The sequence below is a fragment of the Aquarana catesbeiana genome, linkage group LG08 (assembly GCF_042186555.1).
Source record: "Aquarana catesbeiana isolate 2022-GZ linkage group LG08, ASM4218655v1, whole genome shotgun sequence".
NCBI classification, from domain to species: domain Eukaryota; kingdom Metazoa; phylum Chordata; class Amphibia; order Anura; family Ranidae; genus Aquarana; species Aquarana catesbeiana.
This window is the reverse complement of record NC_133331.1, coordinates 281,338,712-281,365,041: the sequence shown is the minus strand read 5'-3', so window position 1 is coordinate 281,365,041 and position 26,330 is coordinate 281,338,712. Positions and strand designations below refer to the sequence as shown.

General features: G+C 43.0%; 1 protein-coding gene across 4 annotated transcripts; it reads right to left on the bottom strand.

Moving 5' to 3' along the window:
- Positions 1 to 5,647: 5,647 nt before the first annotated feature.
- On the bottom strand, positions 5,648 to 25,360 carry LOC141104511 (uncharacterized). Of its 4 annotated transcripts, none has more exons than XM_073594085.1 (10): positions 24,886 to 25,360; positions 22,580 to 22,674; positions 22,357 to 22,454; positions 22,161 to 22,266; positions 21,719 to 21,868; positions 21,338 to 21,619; positions 20,988 to 21,119; positions 20,252 to 20,356; positions 17,320 to 17,370; positions 5,648 to 9,855 (listed from the first exon to the last, which is right to left on the bottom strand). In XM_073594085.1, the coding sequence occupies exons 2-10, from the start codon at positions 22,611 to 22,613 to the stop codon at positions 9,047 to 9,049; spliced, it is 1,767 nt and encodes a 588-aa protein (XP_073450186.1). In that variant the 5' UTR covers positions 22,614 to 22,674; positions 24,886 to 25,360; the 3' UTR covers positions 5,648 to 9,046. The 4 variants fall into 4 exon arrangements, with proteins under 4 accessions (XP_073450186.1, XP_073450184.1, XP_073450185.1 ...); XM_073594083.1 differs by having other exon boundaries at positions 21,338 to 21,622; positions 24,886 to 25,356; XM_073594084.1 differs by lacking the exon at positions 24,886 to 25,360 and adding an exon at positions 22,787 to 23,961 and having other exon boundaries at positions 21,338 to 21,622.
- Positions 25,361 to 26,330: the final 970 nt, after the last annotated feature.

Genomic DNA, 26,330 nt, shown 5'->3' with positions numbered 1-26,330 from the left:
TTGTCATTCAAACAGTATCTTCCCAGCAAGCGTCAAGATGTATAAGCTCTGTGACAGGGCCACAGGCTATACATGTAGTCTTATGGTTTACAAGGGAAGAAATAGTTACGTAGAGCCGGAGAACTGCCCTGACTACATAGGGAGCGCTGGTAAGATTGTGTGGGACTTGGTGTCACCTTTATTCGGAAAGGGGTACCACTTGTATGTGGACAATAATTACGCAAGCGTGACACTTTTTAGTCACTTGTTTGATCATCAAATTGGCGCATGTGGCACCGTGCGATCTAATCGCCGGGGCTTTCCCCAGCGGCTTGTAGATTCCCGTCTTAGGCGGGGGAGAGAGCCTGCTTGAGATGTAATAATTTGCTCGCTGTGAAGTGGAGGGATAACGAGAATGTTTTCCTTCTTTCCTCCTTTCACACAGACATGACTGTCCAAATTACTACGGTGACTGGTGTTGTGGTATCCCCGTACTCAGGAGTAGCAGCAGAAGGTATTTTGGGGTGTAATTCTACATATGCCCATGGCCTGTGTGAGCAATATATCATTTAGTGACAACTTTGTGCAAAAAAAAAAGAAAAAAGTTTGTCAATTTCCCGCAACTTGTGGCAAAATATAAAATATTCCATTGACTCAACATGCCTCTCAGCAAAGAGCTTGGGGTGTCTATTTTCCAAAATGGGGTAATTTGGGGTGTTTTGTGCCATCTTGGCATTTTATGGCCTTCAAAACTGTGATAGGTAGTGAGGAGTGAAATCAAAATTTCACACCCTTTGAAAGCCTGAAGGCGGTGATTGGTTTTCGGGGTCCTGTACGCGGCTAGGATCCCAAAAAGTCCCACACATGTGGTATCCCCGTACTCAGGAGAAGCAGCTGAATGTATTTTGGGGTGCAATTCCACATATTTCCATGGCATGTGTGAGCAATATATCATTTAGTGACAACTTTTTGTAAAAAAAAAAATATATTTAAAATATAATTCAGTTCCAATTTAGTTACCACAGAATCAGAAGCTTGCCCTCCCTTTATAGCTGCGTGGGAAAAAGATTACAACTTTTTACAACAGAGCAACTCCAAAATAAATGCTTGGGGGACCCCTGCTCAGGCTATTAAGGTCTAATGGAGTGGATGCCGCTGACTTGTGGGGGTGCAGGCTGGGGAAAGGTTCGCCCAGGCCCAGAGCACACAGTAGAGATGAGAGGAGATACCCGGGCCACCGCACACCTTCATATTTAAGCCCCAAGTATGAGGAGAAACACGTTGGGGCATGGCCTGGATGAATCGAGCTGAGGTTGCTTTTACCTGCTAACCACTCAGGCCAGGCTATCTTTTCTTATCTCTACAAAGCAACTCCAAAAAATATATTTTTTGTTTATTATGAAACCCTCTATCTGCGCTAAAATACAAGCATGTACAATGCTGTGATAAAGTATTTGTCACCTTTCTGACTTTTTATTTTTTGCATATTTGTCACACTTAAATGACTCGGATCATCAAACAAAATGTATTATTACACAAAGATAACCCGAGTAAATACAAAATGCAGTTTTTAAACGATGGTTTCATTTATTAAGGCAAAAAACCTTTCCAAACCTGCCTGGCTTTATGTGAAAAAGTAATTGCCCCCTAAACCTAATAACTGGTTGTGCCACCCTTGGTGGCAAAAACTGCAATCAAGCATTTGGGATAACTGGCAATGAGTCTTTCACATTGCTGTGGATCAATTTTGGCCCACTCTTTGCAGAATTGTTTTCATTCAGCCACATTGCAGGGTTTTCCAGCATGAACAGCCTATGTAAGGTCATGATACAGCATCTCAATTGGATTTAAGTCCAGACTTTGACTAGGCCACTCCAAAACCTAAATTTTGCTTTGTTTCAACCATTTGGAGGTGGACTTTGCTATTGTGTTTCGGATCATTGTCCTGCTGCATAACCCAAGTGCACTTGAGCTTGAGGTCACAAACTGATGGCCGGACATTCTCCTTTCTGATAGAGCTCAGAATTCATGGTTCCATCAATTATGGTAAGTCGTCCAGGTCCTGAAGCTGCAAAGCAGCCCCAGACCATCAGGCCACTACCACCATATCTGACTGTTGGTATGATGTTCTTGTTATGAGATGCTGTATTAGTTTAATGCCAGATGTAACGGGACGCACACCTTCCAAAAAGTTACATTTTTGTCTCATCAGTCTTCAGAATATTTGCCTAAAAGTCTTGGGGATAATCACAATGTTTTTTTGGTAAATGTGAGATGAGCCTTTGTGTTCTTTTTGGTCAGCAGTAGCTTTGGCCTTGGAACTCTCCCATGGATGCCATTTTGCCCAGTCTTTTATATTGTTGAATCATGAACACTGATCTTACCCGAGGCAAGTGAGGCCTGCAGTTCTTTAGATGTTGTTCTGGGTACTTTAATGATTTTTGTAGACCGGTCACTCCTGGGAATGTTCACCACTGTTCCAAGTTATCTTCATTTGTGGATAATGGCTCTCCCCGTGGTTCACTAGCGTTCCAAAGCCATAGAAAGGGCTTTGAAACCCTTAATAGACCGATACATGTAAATTACTTTGTTTCTAATCTGTTCTTGATTTTTTTTTTAGATTGTGGCATGATGTGTGGCTTTTTGTGATCTGTTAGCGTGCTTCACTTTGTCAGACAGCTTCTATTTATGTGGTTTCTTTATTCAACAGGTCTGTCAGTAATCAGGCCTGGGTGTTGCAAGTGAAATTTAACTCCACTTTCCAAATAATAGTGGTCAATCACAGTTCATTCATGATTCAGCATGGGAGGGGGCAAATTCTTTTTTTACATAGGGCCAGGATGGTTTGAACAGCTTTTTTTCCCCTTAATAAATGAAATAATAATTTAAAAACTGCATCTTGGATATACTCGGGTTATCTTTGTGTAATATTAAAATTTGTTTGATGATCTGAATCATTTAAAGTGATTGTAAAGCTTTGTTTTGTTTTTTAAAATAACAAACATGTCATACTTACCTCCACTGTGCAGCTCGTTTTGCACAGAGTGGCCCCGATCCTCAACTTTTGGGGTCCCCTTGTGGCTCTTGAGGCTCCTCCCCACATCAGATAACGCCCTAGGAGAAGCGCTCTCCCAGGGGGGTTACCTTGCGGGGGCGCTCCCAAGTCCAGCATTTGCATCCATAGACACAAATGTCAGACTCGGCCCCGCCGCTCGCGTCATTGGATTTGATTGACAGCAGCGGGAGCCAATGGCTGTGCTGCTATCAATCTTTCCAATCAAGATCCGGGACCCCGTGGAGAGAAGGACAGTGCATCACCGCCTAATGAATTCCAGGGTTTAGGTAAGTGGGGGGCCGGTGACTGCCAGAAGTTTTTTCACCTTAATGCATAGGATGCATTAAGGTGAAAAAACAAAAGGGTTTACAACCCCTTTAAATGTGAGAAATATGCCAAAAACAAAATCTGTACAAATGCAGCTGATTGCAGTGCCTGGAGTCTTGAATTTCACAGAACATACTATATGCTTTTAACTGCGTCAGGACAGCCGTCCGTGTGAAAGGCACCTTAGAACCAGTGACAGCTGGTGGTCAAAATTTTGTTGGGGGGGGGGGGGGGGGGGGGGTTGGGGGCGGCAAACAGACCTGATTTTTTTTAATTCGGTATTCTGGTTTCAACAACACAAAACTTCCAAATGTTGGATACAATGGGAACGTGGATACCATTGTTGTATTCAGTTGACAGTTTGAACAGTCTATTGTCTCTATAGCTACAGTAAACAGGTAAGAGAGTATCTCTCGAAATGAAGCTACAGATATGTCTGTTAGTGAGTTGTTATGGTAAATAACCTGACATATAAAAAGAGTTGTCAGGCAGAGTTGTAACCTAGGGGAACTTCATCATGCATGAAGGACAGCCTCTAAGACCTATTTGCTATAGATATCTGTGAATCTTGTACTGTATTCCTAATAGTTTTGTTTGTATAGCATTTTTGTATAGTAAAAGCACATTTACACACTGCAGAGGTCCTTGCTTATACTGCAAAGTAACCTTGCTAGATAGGTGCAAGCAAAACTGCCCCCCCCCAGGGCTCTATAGGCAGCAATCCTCACACTACCGCCAGCCCCCCTCATGCGATCGATGGCCTCCTTACCTTATGCAGCGAGAGGTCGAGGTGGAGGACGAGGTGGTGGTTAACTGCTGAATCAATCCTGGCTGAACAGGAGGCGGGTCCGGAAAGCCATCCTAAGACGTCTCAGGAGCCGCTTCCTGATTTGCAGGGATAAGAGAAAGTCATTAGCAGCATAAGGAAAGGGGAGTGCACTGTGATGTAAGGGAGAGTGGGGACTCAACTTCTGATGGTGTGGTGGCTTTTGACATCTATTGTAAGGGGAGGGGGTGCGCTGGAATCTAATCTTACAGATACAACCGACCCTTTTGAGGACAGTCATAATACTGATGCGGCCCACAATGAAATTGAGTTTGACACCCCTGTTCTAAAGGCAGCTAAAGCTTACATTCTGGTGAGAGTTGTTGGTGAGAGAAAAAACCTCCCTCAATAAAGTAGAAGACATTCAAAGGATGGAAGATTTAACCCACTCTCTCAAAAACAGGTCAGAAGTATTTAACAGGCCCTGGTTCTACTGGTTTCAGTATGTGTACTCAAATGAGGGAAAGCACCTCCTGCAAGGCCACACCTGACACTTTGCCTCCACCTCACCCCTCACCCCCTGTCCTTCCCCACTCTTAGGCCCTTACCCCCCCATTCCCTTTACCCCCATGTGCAATGCTATTCCCAATCCCTCAGTGGTTCTTCTATAGCTGGGGTCTTGAATTAAAATTTACAGGAGGTCCAGTTGGTAAAATTTCTTCAGAGATCCTAATCTCATGTTTGTGCTATAACACTTTGCAGCCCCTTTTTTACATCACAGTCCTCCCTGTACATCGGTGTTTTCAGCCTACCCATCACATCATAGCGCTCTCTTTACATCACTGTCCTCAGCCCTTCCTTTTCACATCACATCCCCCTTTACATCACAGTCTTCCCTTTAAAGCAGTTCAACAGTGTCCTCAATTCCCCTTCATATTACCGTGCCCCCTTTAGACATCACTGTGAGGTGGTCCGGACAGGACTACCCCTTGGTCTGGACTGTGGTCTATCATTTAGTGATCCCAGTTCTGTAGGCTCCTCTTGACCACCCTTCCTACCCACCTTTATCAATATCCTCGTCTAACTCCAAACAAGCCTTTTTCCTAACACCTTACCGGACAAATCATCTTAGAGACTTCCCCTATTTGCTCTTCCACACCAATTCCCCTTGATAAATGGAAAATGTGGAGTCTACAGTCAGAGAGAATGGTAGTCTTGGATTATATGTGAGAAAATCTGGAACTGGAGAGAGTCCTGAGAAGGGCAACAAAATTAATAAGGGGACCTCAGTTAAAAGGAATGACCCCAAACATTAAACTTATGCTCTCTGGAGAGGAGGTGCTTAAGAGGGGGATATGATAGCGATATACAAAACTTTAAATAGGGACCCCAGCCTTGGGAGGAAACTTTTTGATCTTCGGTCTCTAAAGACACGTGGCCTCTGCATCTATGGTTAGCCTTATTCAGAGACCATACCCCCAAGGTGCATAGGTAAGCCCAAATAAGAACCCGTGCAATAATTAAAAGATAAAATGTGCAAACTTTATTAGTATCATACCAACAACACACACTGTTATGCCAGTCTATCTGGTATGCTGGACACGTGCACTGCAAACAACAACGCTTTTAAAAAATATATATTTGGTATAGATCAGTATCTCTGTTTATTTTAGAAGGAAAAAAACATACAGAATCAAACCGTTGAGAGAGGGTACAAACAGATGGAGGATGACGCTAAAGTCTTGTCCCGAGTGAAAAAGCTTTTGCGGTCAACATACTCTAAAAAAACATAAATGTAGATCTAATAACTATGGCAAGGCTTCTATTAAATCTCTAAGTTGCCAAATCTGATTATATTTTACTCTTACCCCCTCGATTTATGTATTTTTTAGGTCAGTGGTTCTCAACTCCCGTCCTCAGGACCCACTAACAGGCCAGGTTTGCAAGATAACTGAAATAGGTGATATCATTTGCTGCTCAGTGATTGCAGTATTCTAGTCTGCATCTCCCCAAAGTAATACTTAAAATCTGGCCTGTTAGTGGGTCCTGAGGACAGGAGCTGAGAACCACTGTTTTAGGTAATAAATTCATTTTAATTTAGTTAAATAAAAAAACATATATGCTCCTCCATCCAAAACTTTCATCAAGTACTACTCCAGCTCTAATGTTTTCGTAGTAAAGTATGGAAAGGTTACAACCCCGGTCTGGTCTTTATCATGGTTTTTCCTAGGGATATCCTAACTTTTGTTGCGTCACTGTGAATGAGCGGTGGAGATTCTGCCCTCCATTCACAGAAGGTGATGCATTGTGGGACAAGAATGAGTTTTGTAAATGGCGTAGAGGGCGGGAGGGGGTGGGTGAGTGGTGGCTGTTAACCGTTACAGTGCCAGAAGACAGCCGCTATATCTCTACGCAACTTATACAAAAATTCTGATTCCACTTTTCAGACCACCTTTCATGTTAAACCCATACTTAGATTGCAACATGAACCATTTTCAGCATGCCTCGCCTCCTAACCACAAACCGCCACCAAGATCCCCCCCTCTCCCACATGCAGAGTTCTCCCCATCATTGGCTCCTGTCATTTATTAAATTGGTACCGCACTGTCCAAACAGCCGTGTCATTCATTCACGGGAATTTGTGAAAAAAATTAAAAAATACAAACACCATCTGCCACGGCGCAGAGGTACTGTAGTTCTCAAACGAGGACAAACGTGATTACGTCGCTTCCCTAGCTCAGGAGCTGAAGGTCTGTATGCACTAGGGGCTGGAGGAAGAGTCTGCAGAATGGGTGCAATTATTTATTTTGCAAAAGGTGGAATTCTCTTTTAGTTGACAGCATGGCTGAGCTACGAAAAAAAAAAAAAAAATTGCCCATGTGCTCCTGTTCACATCATTTGATGTGCTGGGCTAAAGGCACCAGTAAACAAAAGTAGTCTGCCCGGCCCATAAATGGAGAAGAAGGATGGATCTCATCGTTTATTCGAGTATACAGCCTATTATAGATCGCGGAATGATTTTTCACCTAAACACTAATTAAAGGATAAGTTCACCTTTTGGAAAATGTTACACCGGTATTTAGGTTTTAACATGTAACATGTTTCAGCAGCTGCAGCCTCTCCCCCTCCCAGTGACAGTGGGTAGGCATCTTCAGGCGCCTGCTGTCACAGTTTCATCGCTTACCGACCTCCGCCTGTACAGAATGGCATGGCTGTGCAAAGCTGTCCTGTCCTGCGATCGTGTCACGGAGATGCCTATGTAAACAAGGCAATTCCCTGTTCTGCCTAGTGACAGGACAGTGATCTACTGCTCCCTGTCATCGGGAGCAGTGATCACTGTTGTGTCACTTGTAGCCCAGCCCACCCCCCACAGTTAGAATCACTCCCTAGGACACACCTAACCCCTTCCTCGCCCCCTAGTGGTTAACCCCTTCCCTGCCAGTGTCATTTACACCGTAATCAGTGCATTTTTATAGCACTGATCTCTGTATAAATGACAATGGTCCCAAAATAGCGTCAAAAGTGTCCGATTTGTCCGCCATAATGTCGCAGTCACGATAAAAATAAAAAACGCAGATCGCCGCCATTACTAGTAAAAAAAAACAAAAAAACTAAATGCAAGCAGTGCTTTGGTCCTTGGGGGAGTTATCCAAATAACAAAATAGATTTATGAGTGGGTGTCAGTCTAGAAGAGTGGGTGTTCTTAGGCAGGATGCATCTGCATACATAAACACACCTAGGTAGTGACCACATGTAATGACGAGCCTCCATGATTGAAAGAACTTAAAACCCAATAAATGAAAGTAGCAGACCAAGGACTGTCTGGGGAGAGTAGAGCTAGATGATGCAACACAATTTATCAAGGCAATCAATAGCAAATGACAATGATCACATGACAGGAGTATAGCCACTCGGCTTCCAACACATTTACTGCGACCATGGCCTTTAGAAGCAGCCTGGCTACAAGCAATCAGTGCCATGTTTGCACGTTATTATAAGTACATTTCAGGATAGGTTTATGTAATAAAGAATTGAGGCATAAATCCATACCCTGCTATGAGAGTAAACAGTAAATCAGACTTTGATCTGAGCTTCCCTGCTACTTACGAGATTAAAGTGGATCTTCACTCTCCAAATTAACATTAATTAATTGTATTCCTATCTTAATCTCTTAATAGCAAATACTGTAGATAGGAAGGGATATTTACTTGTTGTAAACTTTTTTTTTTTTTACATTTCAACAGTTACTTCCTGGTTTCTTGCCTAGGCAAATGATGTCATACATCCCAGGAGTCTTCAGGATGGGAGGAGAGGAGGAGGGGTTTTCTCAGCTAAGCACACTCACCTGCATGCATACTTGAGCTAAAGGCAGATGGATTCCAAGAAGTAAATGTTACACATGAATCATTTGTCCGTACTCAAGATGGCCACGGCAAGAAATGCTAGGGGGTCTTTTTTCAAAGGGATTTCTCAACAAAATAAAGCATAGAGACATGCGTGGATGGGGGGGGGGGTTGTTTCAATATTAAAAATTAATTAAATCGTGTTTTTGGTTTGTAGTGCTCAGATGCATTGAAGATCCCCCCTTTAAGTAATGAAAAACTGTAACAATGTATCAAAAGGATGATTTACTTCCAGTGTGTCTTTTCGAAGGAGTCCTCCATAAAAATAAAAGTCTAGAAAGTATGATTTTACAGGGTCCCAAACCAGGGTTGGCAAGCCTAAAAAACAGAATATAGAGACCCAACATGCCTCCTGCATCTCCAACAATTCGTAGACCCCTCAGAATGGATAGACCTCCGATGGCAAAATGGGGCAGGCTACCATTGGACTAGAATCTTGTACTGACATAAATTCATGAATTCCAATTATAACATAAAACTTAAATTATTCTATAAATTATTTTCTGGAGTTCAGCTTCACGGTATGACCACTGTTTGTATCATTTGATACGAGAGAAGATGTGCCCTTTTGTGAATTCGAAGATGTGCATTCAGGTTGGATTTCCTGTTAAACCGTTTCCCGCACTCGTGACAGCAGTACGGAAGGTCGCCAGTGTGAATTATCTCATGTGCAGCCAGATTCGATTTCAAGGCAAAACATTTCCCGCACACAGAACATGAATATGGCTTCTCTCCCGTGTGAAGCCTCTCGTGTCTTGTCAAGGAAGATTTATGAAAAAAGCATTCACCGCATTTGGAACATTTATATGGGTATTTCCCTGTGTGAATTTGTTCATGTCTGATAAGATACGACTTGATCGGATAGCTTTTGCCGCATTCTGAACAAATAAACGGCTTCTCCGCTGAGTGTGTTTTCTGATGGGCGGCAAAATTTGAAACTTTGGCAAAGCTTTTCCCGCATTCAAGGCATGAATAAGGTCTCTCCCCTGTGTGAGTTCTCTGATGTTCAATAAGATGGATTCTCTGAGTAAAACATTTCCCACATTCTGTACACGAGAACGGTTTCTTTCCTGTGTGACACATCTGATGTGAGATAAGATGACCTTTCTTGGAAAAACATTTCCCACAGTCAGAACATGAATATGGCTTCTCCCCTGCATGACCTCTCTTGTGTGAGGCAGCTTCTACTCCCTGGCCAGAGGACTTGCCACGCTTGTGGGTGGTAGGGTGACCAGGAGAACTTCCCTCATGTGTAGATGGCTCTTCTGTAACACCATCTGAATTGATCAAAGGTGTTTCATCTGAGTACCTTCTGTATCGTCCATCTGGTGGAAATAAGAAATGAATAATCATGATACAGTGGCTATAGAAAAGAATCACCCCCCTTTAAAATAATCACATTGTGTTGCTTTGCAAACGGAAAACAGACAGTGTTTGTTTTATCCAGCTGTATTTACTCAGTACAACTTATAACATCCAAGTGAAAGATATAACACCAACATGTCAGGGAAAATTTTAAAAGAATGCAAAATCAGAATCACCGAGTTTGAAAAAGGATCACTCCCCTCCTAAAAATGACTTGTTAAGACCTCATCTGGAATATGCAGTGCAGTTTTGGGCACCGGTTCTCAAAAAGGATATCAGGGAACTGGAGAAAGTGCAGAGAAGGGCAGCCAATTTGATAAAAGGCATGGAGGAGCTCAGCTATGAGGAAAGATTAGAGGAACTGATTCTATTCCCTCTTGAGAAGAGGAGATTAAGGGGGGATATGATCAACATGTATAAATGCATAAGTGGTTCAACTGAACTTGGTGTTGAGTTATTCACTTTAAAGGTCATCACGGAGGACAAGGGGGCACTCTTTGCGTCTAGAGGAAAAGAAATGTAATCTCCAAATACAGAAAGGTTTCTTCACAGTATGAGCTCCCTCAAGAGCTGGTTCTGGCCAGCTCAGTAGATTGTTTTAATAAAGATCTGGATTCTTTCCTATGTGTACATAATATAACTGAGTACTAACATTTATCGGTAAAGTTGATCCAGGAAGTATCCGATTGGCTCTTTAGGGATCAGGAAGGAATTTTTTCCTCTGCTGGAGCAAATTAGGTCATGTTTTGCTTGGGGTTTTTCGCCTTCCTCTAGACTAGATCAACTGTGGGTATAGGATTGTGTAAATGGGATTGTATGTTTTTTATTATTGGTTGAACTAGATGGACGTGTTTTTTTTTTTAACCTAACTATGTAGCTAATCACCTTCTCAATGGCACACAAAGCCATCTGATTTTCAACTGTTATCAGCTGTACTTATTTTGATTAGCTCACCATGAAAAGAGCTTTCCTGGAGCATTTCAGTCCCTGGTAGTGTAACTGAAGCAAACAACCAACAATGGGTGGCAAGGCACTGTCACCAAAAAAAAAAATTAAAATGTTTTATAAATGCCTAGAAGCACCAGGAAGTCTATTATTAAGAAGTGGAAAGTGTTTGGTACAACCCAGACCCTCCCTGGATCATAACGTCTCTCCAAACTGGATGAAAGAACCAGGAGGAAACTGGTCAGAGAGACTACCAAGAGGCCTACAGATACTCTGAAGCAGTTGCAGGAATTTATGACAAATAGTGGTCATTGTGTGCATGTGACAACAATAATCACAAATTCTCCACAAACATGGCTTGTATGGGAGGGTTGCAAGAAAAAAGCCACTCCTCGAGAAACACCACATGCAGTCACGACTGAGCTTTGCAAAAGGCACCTTGAAGATTCTGAGGCCACATGGTAAAAGGTGTTGTTACGGTCAGATGAGACCAAAATTTAATTATTTGGACTCAACATCAAACAATTTATCTGTGGGAACTCCAATACAGATCACCATCCAAATATTACCATTCCTACAGTAAAGCATGAAGGTGGTAATATCCTGTTATGGAGGTGTTTCTCTACAGCAGGGACTGGAGTATTTGTCAGGATGAAAGAGAAATGGATGGGGCAAAATCCCATCAAATTCTTTAGGAAAATCTGCTGCCCTCTGCCAGAAAGTTGTCAATGGGAAGAAGCACACAGCAATAATGACCACACAGTGGTTGAAGAAGAAAATGTCCTTGTATGGCCTAGTCAGAGCCCAGAGTTAAACCCCATTGAAAATCAGTGGAATGACACAAACGCTGCCATCAAATTTGAGCAGTTCTGCAAAGAAGAGTGGGCAAATATTGCAAAGTCTAGATGTGCAAAGTTAGTAGAGACATATCACAACAGATTAAAAAGGTTAGAATTAAAGCAAAGGGTGGTTACACAAAATACTGACATAAGGGGGATTTGTTATATGTTTTTTGATAGAAGGCAGTGCACTCTGCATGTGACCAGCATCCCCTGAGGAAGCCCGACAGATGGGCGAAACATGTTGGGAAGTACATCGCTTTTGCTGTGTTACTGTGTCTGCAACTAATTACATGCCATCTCTGTATTTAATCTCCTCTTTACATTTTTATGTAAATTTCTATTTTGTTTCTTAAAATAAAGAAAAAAAAATTTTTATACAATATATTTGATATTCATCCAATTGATTTGCACCTTAAAAATCCCCATGCTTCTTGCTTGCTAAAATAAAGCAAAAGGTGGTTACACAAAATACTGACATAAGGGGGATGATCCTTTTTCCAACTCAGTTTTTTTTTTTCTGACATGTTCGTTTTATATCTTTCACTTGGATGTCATAAGTTGCACTGAGTAAATACAGCTGAATAAAACAAAAAATGTGTCTGTCTTCATTTCAGGCTGAAAAGTAACATATTGTGATTATTTTAAAGGGGTCTATTTTTTTCTATAAACACTGTATAGGTCATGGTGCAATGATTTGCCACTGATCTATGGTGCCATGCCAAATCTATAAAGTGCCCAGTGTTCACAAATAATGAAATCATGCCACACCACAGCAAAAGCAGTGGATGGACTACTTTACAAAATGCAGAGCAACTGCATTGTATGGTACTTCTGTACCATGCAATCTGGTGCAGGCAAATAAACTGCGTTTGCGAAAAGTCCGCAAGTGCAGTGCGTTTCTCACATGGCATCCTGATGTGAACTGGCCTTTAGGCAAGTTGGAAAAAATTGTCAACAAGCTACGAGGGCTGAACCAAAAGTAATACAAAAGAGGGCATAACGTTTTAATTAACTTACATGGGATATTCAAATTTCACATGTTGGTAAAGTAATGCGTCCTCTATGCAGGGATATGCAATTAGTGGACCTCCAGCTGTTGCAAAACTACAAGTCCCATCATGCCTCTGCCTCTGGGTGTCATGCTTGTGGCTGTCAAAGTCTTGCTATGCCTCATGGGACTTGTAGTTTTGCAACAGCTGGAGGTGCGCTAATTGTAAATCCATGCGCTATAGTAATTTTTTTTTCATTGCAAGTAAATAATGGATTCCAAGCAGAAGCAATGTGTCGGTATTGAGTTCTTGATAACGGAGGGGTGCAGACTGTCCAACATTCACAGAAGGCTACAGAATGTTTATAGAGAGGACACCACCAATGACAAGATATTGCTCTTGGTAATGGTGCCATCTCTATAAACATTCTGTAGCCTTCTGTGAATGTTGGACAGTCTGCACCCCTCCGTTATCAAGAACTCAATACCGACACATTGCTTCTGCTTGGAATCCATTATTTACTTGCAATGAAATAGAAGGATTACTATGGAGGAAGTGCAAAGTAGGGTACACACATGAGAAAATCAGACGAACGGTCCTCCGATTCTCCACAAAGGTGTGTATCATGATGTAACCGCCAATGATATATGTTCTTTGTTCAGTATTCTGTGTTTGTAAACATAGAACTCTGTGCTGTGATTGGCAATAATCAGTATACAGATCCTCCTCTTCTGGGGTCCCCCGCCTGAGCTCCTGGCTACATCCCCTGCTGAGTACCCCCATAGCAAGTGGCTTGCTATGGGGGCACTCATGCATGCTCACTCCTGAGTGTGTCCATAAGACACACAGAGCAAGGCTCAGCCCCACCCCCTGCCACTGGCTCTGATTGACAGCAGCAGAAAGCCAATGGCTCCTGCTGTTGTATCTGAGCCAATGAGGAGAGTGAGAGCGCCTCGGCTCTTGTGCACATTGCTGGACCGAGATCAGGCTCAGGTTTGTATTTAGGGGGGCAGGCTGCGGTGGTAGCAACTTTAATCAACACAAACTATTTTTAATCCTTGTGCTGCCAGTCTTAGTAAATAGTTAGGAAGGTATATTACATTTACTTGTTTTAAACATTTTTTTACATTGTTTCAGGTGCTTCCTGGTTTCTGGCCTAGGACAAAATGATGTCATACATCCCAGGAGTCTTCATGGGCATTTTTGTTTTATCTGGAGGAGGGGCTTTCTCAGCCAAGCACTCCTGTCTGCATGCCTGAGCTAAGGGCAGATGGATTCCTGGAAGTAAATGCTACACAAATCATCTGCCCTTATTCAAGATGGCTGTAGCTGGAATTGCTAGGGGGGTTTTTTTTCAACGTTTTTTTTCTAGAAAACTAAGCAAGACGACATGGATGGATGGGTGGGTGGGTTTGCTTTGAATATTAAAAATGAATTAAACAGCGGTTTCAGTGTATGGCAGTCAGATACAGTTAAAGGAGTTGTAAAGTCTCATGGTTTTTTCACCTTACTGCATTCTATGCATTAAAGGTGAAAAACCTTCTGTGCTGCAGCAGCCCCCCAGAACCCCCCTTTTTCTTACCCAAACCCGATCGTTCCAGCGACGAGCATGAGCCCAGCAGCTCCAGCCACTGTCTCGGTTCCTCATTGGATAGATTGAATGCAGCAGACGCTATTGGCTCCCGCTGCTGTCAATCAAATCCAGTGAGGTGGGAGTCGGGTGGTGGGGCCGAGTCCTGCTGTCTGTGTCAATGGACGCAGCAGCAAGACTCCAGAGTGCTCCCGTACAGGTGCTTCCATGAAAAGCGGCTCTCCGTGGAGGCTCCCAATGAAAGGGAGGAGTCAGGAGTGCCGCCGGGGGACCCCGGAAAAGGAGGATCGGGGCCACTCTATGCAAAACCCTTGCACTGAGGAGGTAAGTATAACAAATGTTTGTTATTTAAAAAAAAAAACCTTTACAATCACTGTAAGGTGAACTTACACTGGACCACCTTCCCATCCCCCCCCGGTCCCGCTGACCTGGAGCGCGGCGATCACCCGCTAGCAGACCTTGTATAGCCGCCTCACCGTCCGGGACTTAGAAATCCCGTACAGCTTAAGCTCCTAAATGTACCTCGTAAGGAAGTATGTATAGGAGCATTCTAATTGGTCGGCGCCGACCAATCAGAACCCATTTAGCCCGTCCTGTCACTGCAGGCGAAGAGGAGAGAAAGTCACGGGGATTTCAAATCCCCCAACCGGTAAAGAGGTGATGTGATCGGTCAGAACAGGTGATCACCAGCAGGTTAGTGGGAGCAGGTGCGATGGGAAGGGGGTCCAGTGTAAGTTCACCTTACAGATTTCCGCTGCACGCCGATATACATCGCACAATGGCAGCGGTGGGCAAATGGGTGTACCTGTACCATCCCCTTTAATTGGCAGGGCTAGCGAGTGCACGCGCCCGTCGCATATAGCGTGACTGTGCCCGCGGACTTGATGTCCGCCGGGGGCCGCGATTGTGTCACGTAAACAAGGCATTTCCCCGTTCTGCCTAGTGACATGACAGATCACTGCTCCCCGTCATCGGGAGCAGTGATCGCTGTCATGTGAGTGGAAGCCCCCCCCCCCCCACAGTTAGAATCACTCCCTAGGACACACTTAACCCCTCGATTGCCTCTTAGTGTTTAACCCCTTCCCTGCCAGTGTCATTTACACAGTAATCAGTGCATTTTTATAGCACTGATCGCTGTATACATGACAATGGTCCCAAAAAAGTGTCAAAAGTGTCCGATGTGTCCGCCATAATGTCGCAGTCACGATAAAAATTGCTAATAAAAAAACCCATAAATGAATAATAAAAATGCCATAAAACTATCCCCATTTTGTAAACGCTATAACTTTTGAGCAAACCAATCAATATACGCTTATTGTGATTTTTTTACCAAAAATATGTAGAAGAATACGTATCGGCCTAAACTGAGGAAAAAATATGTGTTTTTTTATATATTTTTAGGGGATATTTATTATAGCAAAAAGTAAAAAAATATTGCTTTTTTTTTTTAAATCGTTGCTTTTTTTTGTTTATAGCGCAAAAAATAAAAACCGCAGAGGTGATCAAATACCACCAAAAGGAAACTATTTGTGGGAAAAAGAGGACGTCAATTTTTGTTTTGGTGTAACGTCACACGACCGCGCAATTGTCAGTTAAAGCGACACAGTGCCAAATCCCAAAAAGTGCTTTGGTCAGGAAGGGGGTAAAATCTTCTGGGGATGAAGCAGTTAAGTTTGGATTTGACAAATTACAGTATATATTTTTTTAATTATCTGTATGACAACTGCAGCCTTACTGGCTAATGTCAACATGCCTCTCTCAGTGTGAATAAAGTAATGTAATCACTATGATTGGGAAGCAATCCAAGTGGTTTCTGATCAATAATGTGAGACCAGTGCTGTCACTGTGGTCACAAAACCTGGAGCCTGCACTGCTGCAGTAAACAGGTTCACTTGAATTCCCCTGCTGCTCCATACAGAGAAGTGACATACCTAGTACTTCCAGGTAAAAAGAGCAGACGACTCACTCTCCTTATTTCCAAGTGACAAATCGGGGACTGGCCACTAGGGCATCCAATGCTTTTATATGGTAGAGCTTACACAAGGCTTCTACTCAATCCCATGGGTGGACAGAACTGTGGGAAAGGGAGAGTCAAGCACAAGTTCTACCCCAAGGATGCTGTGCTATCTGAGCATGGAGAAAGATCTTACCCAATTCATACATCTGACCCATCTATGGTTCTACTACTGATGGAAGGCAACATGGTTTAATATTATGTTTCTGGAGTTTCACTTCCTGGTTGTTACAGACAGGTGGCCTAAGTTGGAATGTAACAAGTTGCACATCAAAGCTTTGTAGAACAATAGCTTGGCCTCTGACCAACCGGTGTGATAAAATGGAAATCCTTGATTAGCACTCTGCAAGCAAGCTTCAAAGAGAGATAACTGATGAAGTTGAGCTACAGGAGATCAAAGGGCCAACTAATACTGAGGATGACCCAGGTCACATAGCGATGATACATGGACAAATGCTGCCCCTAGAGGCCAATAGCAGGACGGACAGAAATACTTTGATTCGTTAGAGACCTAGATGGGCTGGCAATGGGGTTGGGTTTGGACGATGTATGGACGGAGTTTAAAAAGTGCATACGGAGGAGAAAATCGTCCCTTTTTCACTCTTGGCTTGCCTGATGGCTCTCATGCCACATTGCTCTCTGTTACCATTTTGAGCCCAGCTGACGAGACAATATCTAGAGGACAGCCTTGCGATAAGTATCTTTGATGTTCTTTTGTAATATGCTCTGTAATATTTTCCTTTAGTGTTTTTATGTTAGCGTTTTCCTATTTTTTGGGAAATAAATAAGATGTTGTTTTAATAGACTAGCTGACTATAGGAATAGACAAGTTAATACCTGTATGCAATAAATAGAGGGAATCCGTACCCACCCTCGGATAATATTTATTTTAGTTTAACATTTATTTCAAATATCCACCCTCCTATAAAGACCACGAGAGTCATCATAAAAATTATTATTTTTTTTTTTTCGACAGAGAAAGAGAATAAAAGATGGCTGTCACAACCAGTGACTCGTATCAAAATTCAGCATTTATTACTCACCCATGTCGATCACAAGGGGAATTTCCTCTTCAGTTCTGGTGTCTCCGGGGGCTGTGAAAAAAGATGAGAGTGAAGCCCCCTGTACTGAGAGGAATGAGGGACCCCAGAGAGTGTGTGTGGGGGGAGACTAATACAATGACATGATGCGAGCCAAAGACAGTTTTTATCATGCGTTTTGCAAGCACATATAAAAAAAATCAAAAGAAACCCAAAACTCATCTCATCTTGCGCACAATCTTCACAGGGGAATAATTCTATATCCTCCTGATATATTGCATTAACACATGCATGGCATAAGCAACAGTGGGGTCTTGCAGCTACACAATAATGGTGGGGAACAAAGCAAAGAATTATATAAGTAAAGTTGGTGCACTGACCACAAAAATTATTTAGCAATCTTTATGCTTAAAGCGGAGATCCACCCAAAAATGGAACTTTCACTTATACGCTGCCACATTTGGCACCTTTCAGGGAGGAGGGGGGGGGAACGGGGGACCTGTTTTTGACAGGTCCCCTTCCCCACTTCCGGAGATGGGCTGGGGCCCGATCTCCCAGAAGTTTGGCCCCCCCTCCTCCTTCCCCCGCCGCCAGGCCAATTGGAAAGAGCAGCGCACTTCGCGCATGCGCAGTAGGGAACCCGCTGTGAAACGGAAAGGCTTCACTACCAGGTTCCCTTACCAGGAATGGAGGCAACAACACACAGGAGTCGATCTGAAGATCGGCTGGGATGCCGACATCGCGGGCTCCCTGAACAGGTAAGTGCCCTACTATTAAACGTCAGCAGCTTTAGAATTTGTAGCTGCTGGCTTAATTTTTTTCACCCAGGCTGGACCTCCTCTTTAAAATAGTCCTCCTTTAGGAGATCCAATGGTAAGAGTAGAGCAAAGATCTAGCACAGTGTTCAATGGGTACAAGGCTCTCTGTGTAGTGGGTGGTGCGCTGGGACCCAGCAGCTCTAGGATAGAATGAACAGAAACATACAGTAGTGCATTATGAAATCGCAACATTTTAAAAAAGGTTTGTGTGGTGTCCTTATATGTATTGGTTGTCAATTTATAGTGCGCCTAGAATAACCAGTTTCTCTCTTACATGGTTAGTTTTTTTTTTTTAACCACTTGACTTCCAGAAGATTTTACCCCCCCCCCCCCCCGCATGACCGGGGCATTTTTTTGCTATTCGGCACTGCGCTACTTTAGCCGGCCATTGCTCGGCCATGCAACACTGTACACAAAATACATTTATATCATTCTTTTAACACAAATAGAGCTGTCTTTTGGTTGTGTTCGATTATATAAACTAAAAAAATATCGAAAATGTTGAAAAAAATATTTTTTTTTACTTCCTCTTATAAAACATATAAAATGAAATCAAATGTCTTCATAAATTTAGGCCAAAATGTATTCTGCTACATGTCTTTGGTAAATAAACAAACTGTTTTTGGGGACACTGCACTATTGGGGACGCTAGTATAGTTCTGATGGTGATCAAGATACTGATCTGTACAGACACTATACTGGTAATGGCAGTGATCAGCGACTTATAGTGTGACTGTGATAGTGTGACAGACAATCTGGTGCTAACAGACACTGGTTGGGAGGGATACTGACTGACAAAGATGTCGCTAGTAACACTAATACAGTGATCAGTTATAATACTGTACACTGTATAAAATGACACTGGCTGGCAAGGGGCTAACATCTAGGGGCAATCGAGGGGTTACCTGTGTGCCTAACGAGTGTAATATGTGCTGCTTTTACTAACAGAAGAAAACAGTCAGATCGCTGTCTATGTGCAGAGATCTGTGTGTTTGTCAACACAGAACTCTGTGCTGTGATTGGCCACAGCCGATCAGCAGGTTTCAGCCGTAAATCGTTGGCTGGAATCTGCTAACAAACCTGTGCTGTGTCCAATCACAGAGGGTGCACGCATGCGCGCCCCAAACCTGGAAGTTTGGTGGTGGCTTATGAGTACATTGCCTAGCCTGGTAGTACCGCCCGTCCGCAGTAAATGTACTGTGGGCGGATGGCAAGCAGTTAATGTTATATCTCATTCCATGCCAACATGGCCATAAATATCCAGACACATATTCCTGTAGACAGTCTTGAGGCCATCACCAAAACATGCTTCTGGAAGTCAGATCCTTACACACCGGGTATATCAGTCTTCATCCACAAGGCTGTTGCTGCTTTCCACCACGTGGGACAGCTGCAGACTTTTGATCCCCTATCCAATGCAGGCCACAGAGGGCAGTAGGGCTCCCAGGTCAACTTCTGTGACCAGTAGCCAGGAGCATCTTCCGATTTTTGACTTTGTTCTTCCCCTACTATTATAATATTAGCATCTATGGGCAACAGGCTGTCCAAAAAAAAAAAAAAAAAAAATACATGCAATAAAAGCTTTTCTGCATGCAATTAAAGAGGATTTGTTCTTTTTAATTTTTTTTTACCGTTGTGCCCCCTATGTGTAAGTGCTTTCTAACCCTAGTTATGAGGTCCAACCTACCCCCCACCCCCTCTTGCCTCAGCTAATCTGACAAAGCAAAGGAGACAGCTAATTGATAGCTGCAGGCGTCTCAGCTATAAACACTTTTCTGAGACAAGCAATGGCAAGAGGAATGCAGAGGCTGACGTGTTCCCCTTCCCTCTGCATTCTTCTTGCCGTTGCTTGTCTCAGGAAAGTGCTCACAGCTGAGATAAGCTGCAGCTTTGAATCAGCCGTCTTTAGCTTTGTCATATCAGCTGCGGCAGAAGGGGGGCAGGTCAGATCTCATAAATAGGGTTAGAAAGCACTAAGCAACATGGGACAAAGTACTACATGTACTTTGCCCCATATGGGACACAACTCTAAAACAACATTATAATGATAGATATTCTTAAAGTGTGACAGAAGTAAAACAGAAACACTTTTTCTGCATATAGTGTTTATTACTCACCCATGCTAATCTCTATAGGAACTTTCTCCTCTTTAATTACTACAAGTCCTTTCTCTTCCTCCTCAACTTGATCGTCTGTCTGAGAGTCTCTGGTGTCTCCAGAGTCTGTGAATAAAGATGAGAGTGAAGCCCCGATGCTGAGATGTACGAGAGACCCCAGAGACTGTGTGTGTGGTAACCCCTAGCTCAGCTGATCCCTCACTCAGTAGGAACCCCCAGCTCTGCTGATCCTCTGGTTTTCTGATCCTCCTGGTCACATCTCTTGGCTGGTAACACACAATGACATGATGTGAGGAGGAGAGCCGGAGTCTAATAGAGTCTGATGGTTCCTGACTCCCCCACTGGGCACATACTGTCTCCCATTACTGTCTACTGACAGAGGAGGGGGGAGAAGAAGAGATTGTTGTAGTGACTGAACAAGGAGAATCTGGGACTCTTTTCTGGATCTAGTCTCGGTTCACATATCAGCGGTGCAAAAGAAGTGTGATTTGACCTGCGATTCAGCAATGCGAATTCCATGTGAGTTTCAAATCCCTCTAATCTCTCTTTGTGGAAAATCGGATTGCACCAAGCCAAACTCGCACAGGCCCCTTTTTTAAAATCGCAGTGCGAATCACCCGCATATATTTGAACACCCTTAATAGTAATACATTCTATTTCACTTGCCATGCAAATTCGCACTATGAAATCGCATCGCAAAATGCACAAGTGTGAACCGGAACTGTTTATTACTCACCTGCGGTGATCTTTGGAGGGATTTCCTCCTCCTTACATGGATCATCACCACCCGAATATGGCTCATCTGCTTCCAACTTAATCTTCACATGTTCTTCTTCCTCCTCCTCAGCTTCTGATGTCTCTCTGGTGTCTGTGAATAGAGATGAGAGTGAAGCCCCCTGTACGGCTGGTAACATGTAATGACATGATGTGAGGAGGAGAGCCGGAGTCTAACAGAGGCTGATGTCTCCTGACTCCCCCACTGGTCACATACTGTCTCCCCATTACTGTCTACTGATAGAGGAGGTGGGGGGAAAAGAAGAGATTGTTGTAGTGACTGAACAAGGAGAATCTGGGATTATTACTCACCAGTGCCAACCTCTGGAGGAATTTCCTCTTTTTTAACTTTTACATGTGTCACTTCCTCCTCGACTTTGACATTTCTGTGGGAGGTTCTTGAGTCTTTGGATAAAGATAAGAGTGAAGCATCTGGTACTGAGATGTATGAAGGACCCCAGAGGGTGTGTCTGGATGGGGACTGACTACGTCTCTTGGCTGGTAACATGCAATTAAAAGCTGTGAGGAGCTTGTGATTCACAGGATCTGGTGGCTCCTGACTCCCCCACCGGGCACAGCCTGTTTCTTTATCACCTTCTAGTGACAGAGAAGTGAGGGATAAAAGAGATCCTGTTAGTAACTGCACAAAGAAAATCTGGGACTCTTTTCTGCATTTGGTCTATATTTACTCACCTGTGCTAATCTCTGGGGGAATTTGATGCTTTTTAAACAGTTTATCACCTCCCACATAAGTCTCTTTTGCTTCCTCTTCAACCTCGATATGTTCATTGTCTTCCTCCTCAGGTTTGATGTCTCTTATAGTCTCTCTGGTGTCTCCGGGGTCTGTGAATAAAGATGAGAGTGAAGCCCCCTGTACTGAGATGTATGAGAGACCCCAGAGAGTGTGTGTGGGGGGAGACTGGTCACGTCTCTTGGCTGGTAACACACAATGACATGATGTGAGGAGGAGAGCCGGAGTCTAATAGAGGCTGATGTCTCCTGACTCCCCCACTGGGCACATACTGTCTCCCCATTACTGTCTACTGACAGAGGAGGGAGGAGAAGAAGAGATTGTTGTAGTGACTGAACAAGGAGAATCTGAGACTCTTCTCTGGATTTAGTGTTTATTACTCACCTGTACTGATCTCTGGAATTATTTCCTCCTCCTTGCACAGCTCATCACCTCTCACATTCCCCTTTCCTGCTTCCTCTTTCACTTGGACACCAATAAGATCTTCGCCCTAAATAGGACAAAAATAAACATGTGGCATTGTATTAAATAAAATAATTGAACTATATTACTAAACAAGAAGCCTCTCAGTCCAATTTACCTGATCATGGCAAAGGATTCTGTAATGTACACGTGTGGAGTCCCGGGAATACAGAGGACGGGGACATCTCTCTGGGGGATTTCTGTTACTGGATCCATCTGTAGGAAACACACACACTGACTGAATACATTGTTTCTATGTCTTTATATCAGAGGATGTGTGTATCTAGGGGGATCCTCAATACTCTTCTCTCCTTTTACAAGAAATTAAAGCCTCCTCTTACCTGGTGATGTGAGGGGTGGCCGGTTCTCCATCATGATTTCCCTTTAGAGATCCTTGTGTCCATCTGAATACTTACACTCTTCTGAATGACCGGGTCTGTAGTTGAAATAAAGGGTTGTAAAGCTCACATTAAGTTCTATCAAATCATTTACTGAACACAGACCTATCTTCATAATATAAAGAGAGAAGATAACTGGAGGATTCCTACAGATGCTCAGCTTAACATTCTCAGGTCTCATGTTCCACCTTCTTCTTTCCTCTCCTGCTTCACAAGGCCTAGCCCATGAGGCGATATGCAGCAAAAATCTGTGGTGTTGTGGACAAGTTCCTCTCACAGTAGGATCCCAAACCCATAGTTACAAGGCAACCCCCAGGTCAACACTTCCAAGGGATGCTTAACACTGCGGGCTCTCTGCCTTCCCAGCCCCCGGCCAGACAAGGTAGAACCACTTGAATCAGGAGGCACTGGGTCTTTGGATCCCTCCACACCAAAGAAATACTCACCACCCCACCTTACCCAGTGGGTGTGTAACTTGGTTTCTTTCCAATGAGGACAGCCCTCACGACCCCCATTGTACCAACAGAAATGCTATACAACCAGAAGACAAGAATGATGGTGGAGCACCGCTATTAGACAGTGATAAGAACATACCCCAATCCATAGCTTCGCTCAAGACTTGCTCCTCTTATCATAAATAGACAATCCAGGTGCTGGCTAGTATAGCCCATTCCCATCACAGATATGAAGAAAAAAAAAAAAAAAAATCAGCTGCACTCCAAACTTAGCCCCTCCTGCTGTATTTATTGATTGTCAAGAAATGACGGTATACCACGTCTCCACCCAAAAACCAACCTTCATTCCCCTATCCCACATATCTCCACCCAAAAAACGACCTTCCTTCCCCTATCCCAGTCTTTCTCAACTCCAGTCCTCAAGGCGCCCCAACAGGTCAAGTTTTCAGGATTTCCCTCAGATGAAACGGCTGTGGTAATTACTAAGGCAGTGAAACTGATCAAATTATCTGTGCAAAATAATGGAAAGCCTGAAAACATGACTTGTTGAGGCACCTTGAGGACTGGAGTTGAGAAACACTGCCCTATCCCATACATCTCCACCTGAAAACCAACCTTCCTTCCCCTATACCACACGTCTCCACCCGAAAACCAACCTTCCTTCCCCTATAAAACACGTCTCCACCCTAAAACCAACCTTCCTTCCTTCCCCTATACCACACGCCTCAACCCGAAAACCAACCTTCCTTCCTGCCCCTATACCACACGCCTCCACCCGAAAACCAACCTTCCTTCCCCTATACCACACGCCTCCACCCGAAAACCAACCTTCCTTCCCCTATACCACACGCCTCCACCCAAAAACCAACCTTCCTTCCCCTATACCACACGCCTCCACCCGAAAACTAACCTTCCTTCCCCTAAACCACACGCCTCCACCCGAAAACCAACCTTCCTTCCTTCCCCTATACCACATGCCTCCACCCGAAAACCAACCTTCCTTCCTTCCCCTATACCACATGCCTCCACCCGAAAACCAACCTTCCTTCCTTCCCCTATACCACATGCCTCCATCCGAAAACCAACCTTCCTTCCTTCCCCTATACCACATGCCTCCACCCGAAAACCAACCTTTCTTCCCCTATACCATACGTCTCCACCCAAAAACCAACCTTCCTTCCTTCCCTATACCACAAGTCTCCACCCGAAAACCAACCTTTCTTCCCCTATCCTTGTGAGCAAGCCAGGAGTAGCGAAACGTGTCATGGAAGTTTATTTTTTTAGGTGGAGACATGTAGCATGCAGTCATTATGTTGACAATCAAAAAAATAGCAAAAGGAGCAAAGTAAAAACTAACTAGTCCGTGGTAACCCATACATCCCCAGAAATGATACTGGAACATCAGCCATTATCATCTAAGCGTCCTACAAATGGCGTGCAGCATCTCAACCAACCGCCTCGTTTTATACGAGAAGTACCCACAAATCCTTGATAGTCACTATTCCATCCAGCCAACCTTATCTAGGTTAAAGAACGACCCTTCACTACCCATAACAGACTGACCTGGGGGGAAGACAACAAGCGAGCGACTCCATTCACTATTGACAGGTTGTGTCTTTCCGAAAAACACATACCCCTGCGCCATCAGAGCTGACCATCTAATAGTCTACACACCAGAGGACTTGCAGGAAGATGATTTGTGGAGGTGACATGATCCCCCCATCCAGAACACACAGAGTGCTGGGACCCTCTATTCTCATCTCAATATAAGAATATATTTATTATTATTATTACCTCCTCCTCACTAGCACACACTCTCCAGTCGAACCTCCACCACCATCTGCTGGAAATAAAGAGGAGAGTTCCTGTAAGTTTTCTTGGTCTTTTTTTTTTTTTTTTCAACTTGAGCTACAAGAAAATGGCCGACCACCTTCACGCCTGACTGGCTCTTCTTTCTCTCTGCGCACGCGCGAGCTACAAGAAAATGGTCTCGCACGCGCTCCTACGCTGGAGAGAGCTTAGTGTACTGGCGCTGCCTTATAAGAAAACCCCGCCTACTGGGCACGCAGGGTTACCGCTAGAGAACAAAGCTTTAACCTAACATTTCACCCTTCTGAAGAGTGGCGGCCATTTTCTTGTAGCGCAAGAACGATTTCTGAATCTCTGCATATAAACATGTTTTATAAATAATATATTTTTTAGAATATATAACAGATATTAAAAATTTACAAACTAATAAGTATAATTTATTAAGGGATAGGGTTAATAAACCCTAACCATATATATATATATATATATATATATATATATATATATACATTATTCATAAATTATATTTATTAGTTTGCATATTTTATACAGTATTGTTAATATTTATTATATATTTTAAAAAATATATTATTTATAAAACATGTTTATATGCTGATTATATGATTTTAAGGTCTCTGTCACATTTAATGTTAACCATTTTATAATAAAGTATTGTTGGTCTGTTGCTGATTATATGATATATATTAAATGTGACAGAGATTGTAAAAATATTAAAACCAATTATATATTATAATTATATAATGGATAATATATATATATATATATATATATATATATATATATATATATATATATATATATATATATATATATATATATATATATATATATTATATATATATATATATAGTTTTTTTATCTATTATAATATATAATTGTTTTTAATACTCTTTATGGTCTCTGTCACATTTAATGTTAACCATGTTATAATAAAGTATTGTTGGTCTAGCAGACATGTTTTTGTAGCTGGAGGAGAAGGAAGGTGTCTCAAACTGTATGGCTACTAATGAGGTGGTAATAAAGGGAAGAGAGATCAGGTCACCTCCACAAATCCTCATCTTCCTGTAGGTCCTCTAATATGTAGATCATTAGAGGAGGGTTCCACTGGGGCATCGGTACTATCTTTACAAGATAATAGTTTAAGCTGCCACATTGGGATTTTATTCTTCAGTGCTATAAAATTGGGATGTTTGCAAGAATAAACCTTAAAAATATGGAAAGTCTCTCGAAATCAGAAACGTTTGGTCGCTGTGATATTACATCAGGTGATTGGAGACATTAGGATAAGTGAGGAGCTCAGGTAGGTTTGAACAAAAAGCCTGAACTGACTTGAGCTATCCCACCAGCAAGCTGTCAAAGTGGACAGCCAGTCATAAGCAAGGCAGCAGAGGCGTGGCCTGCCCCACGTG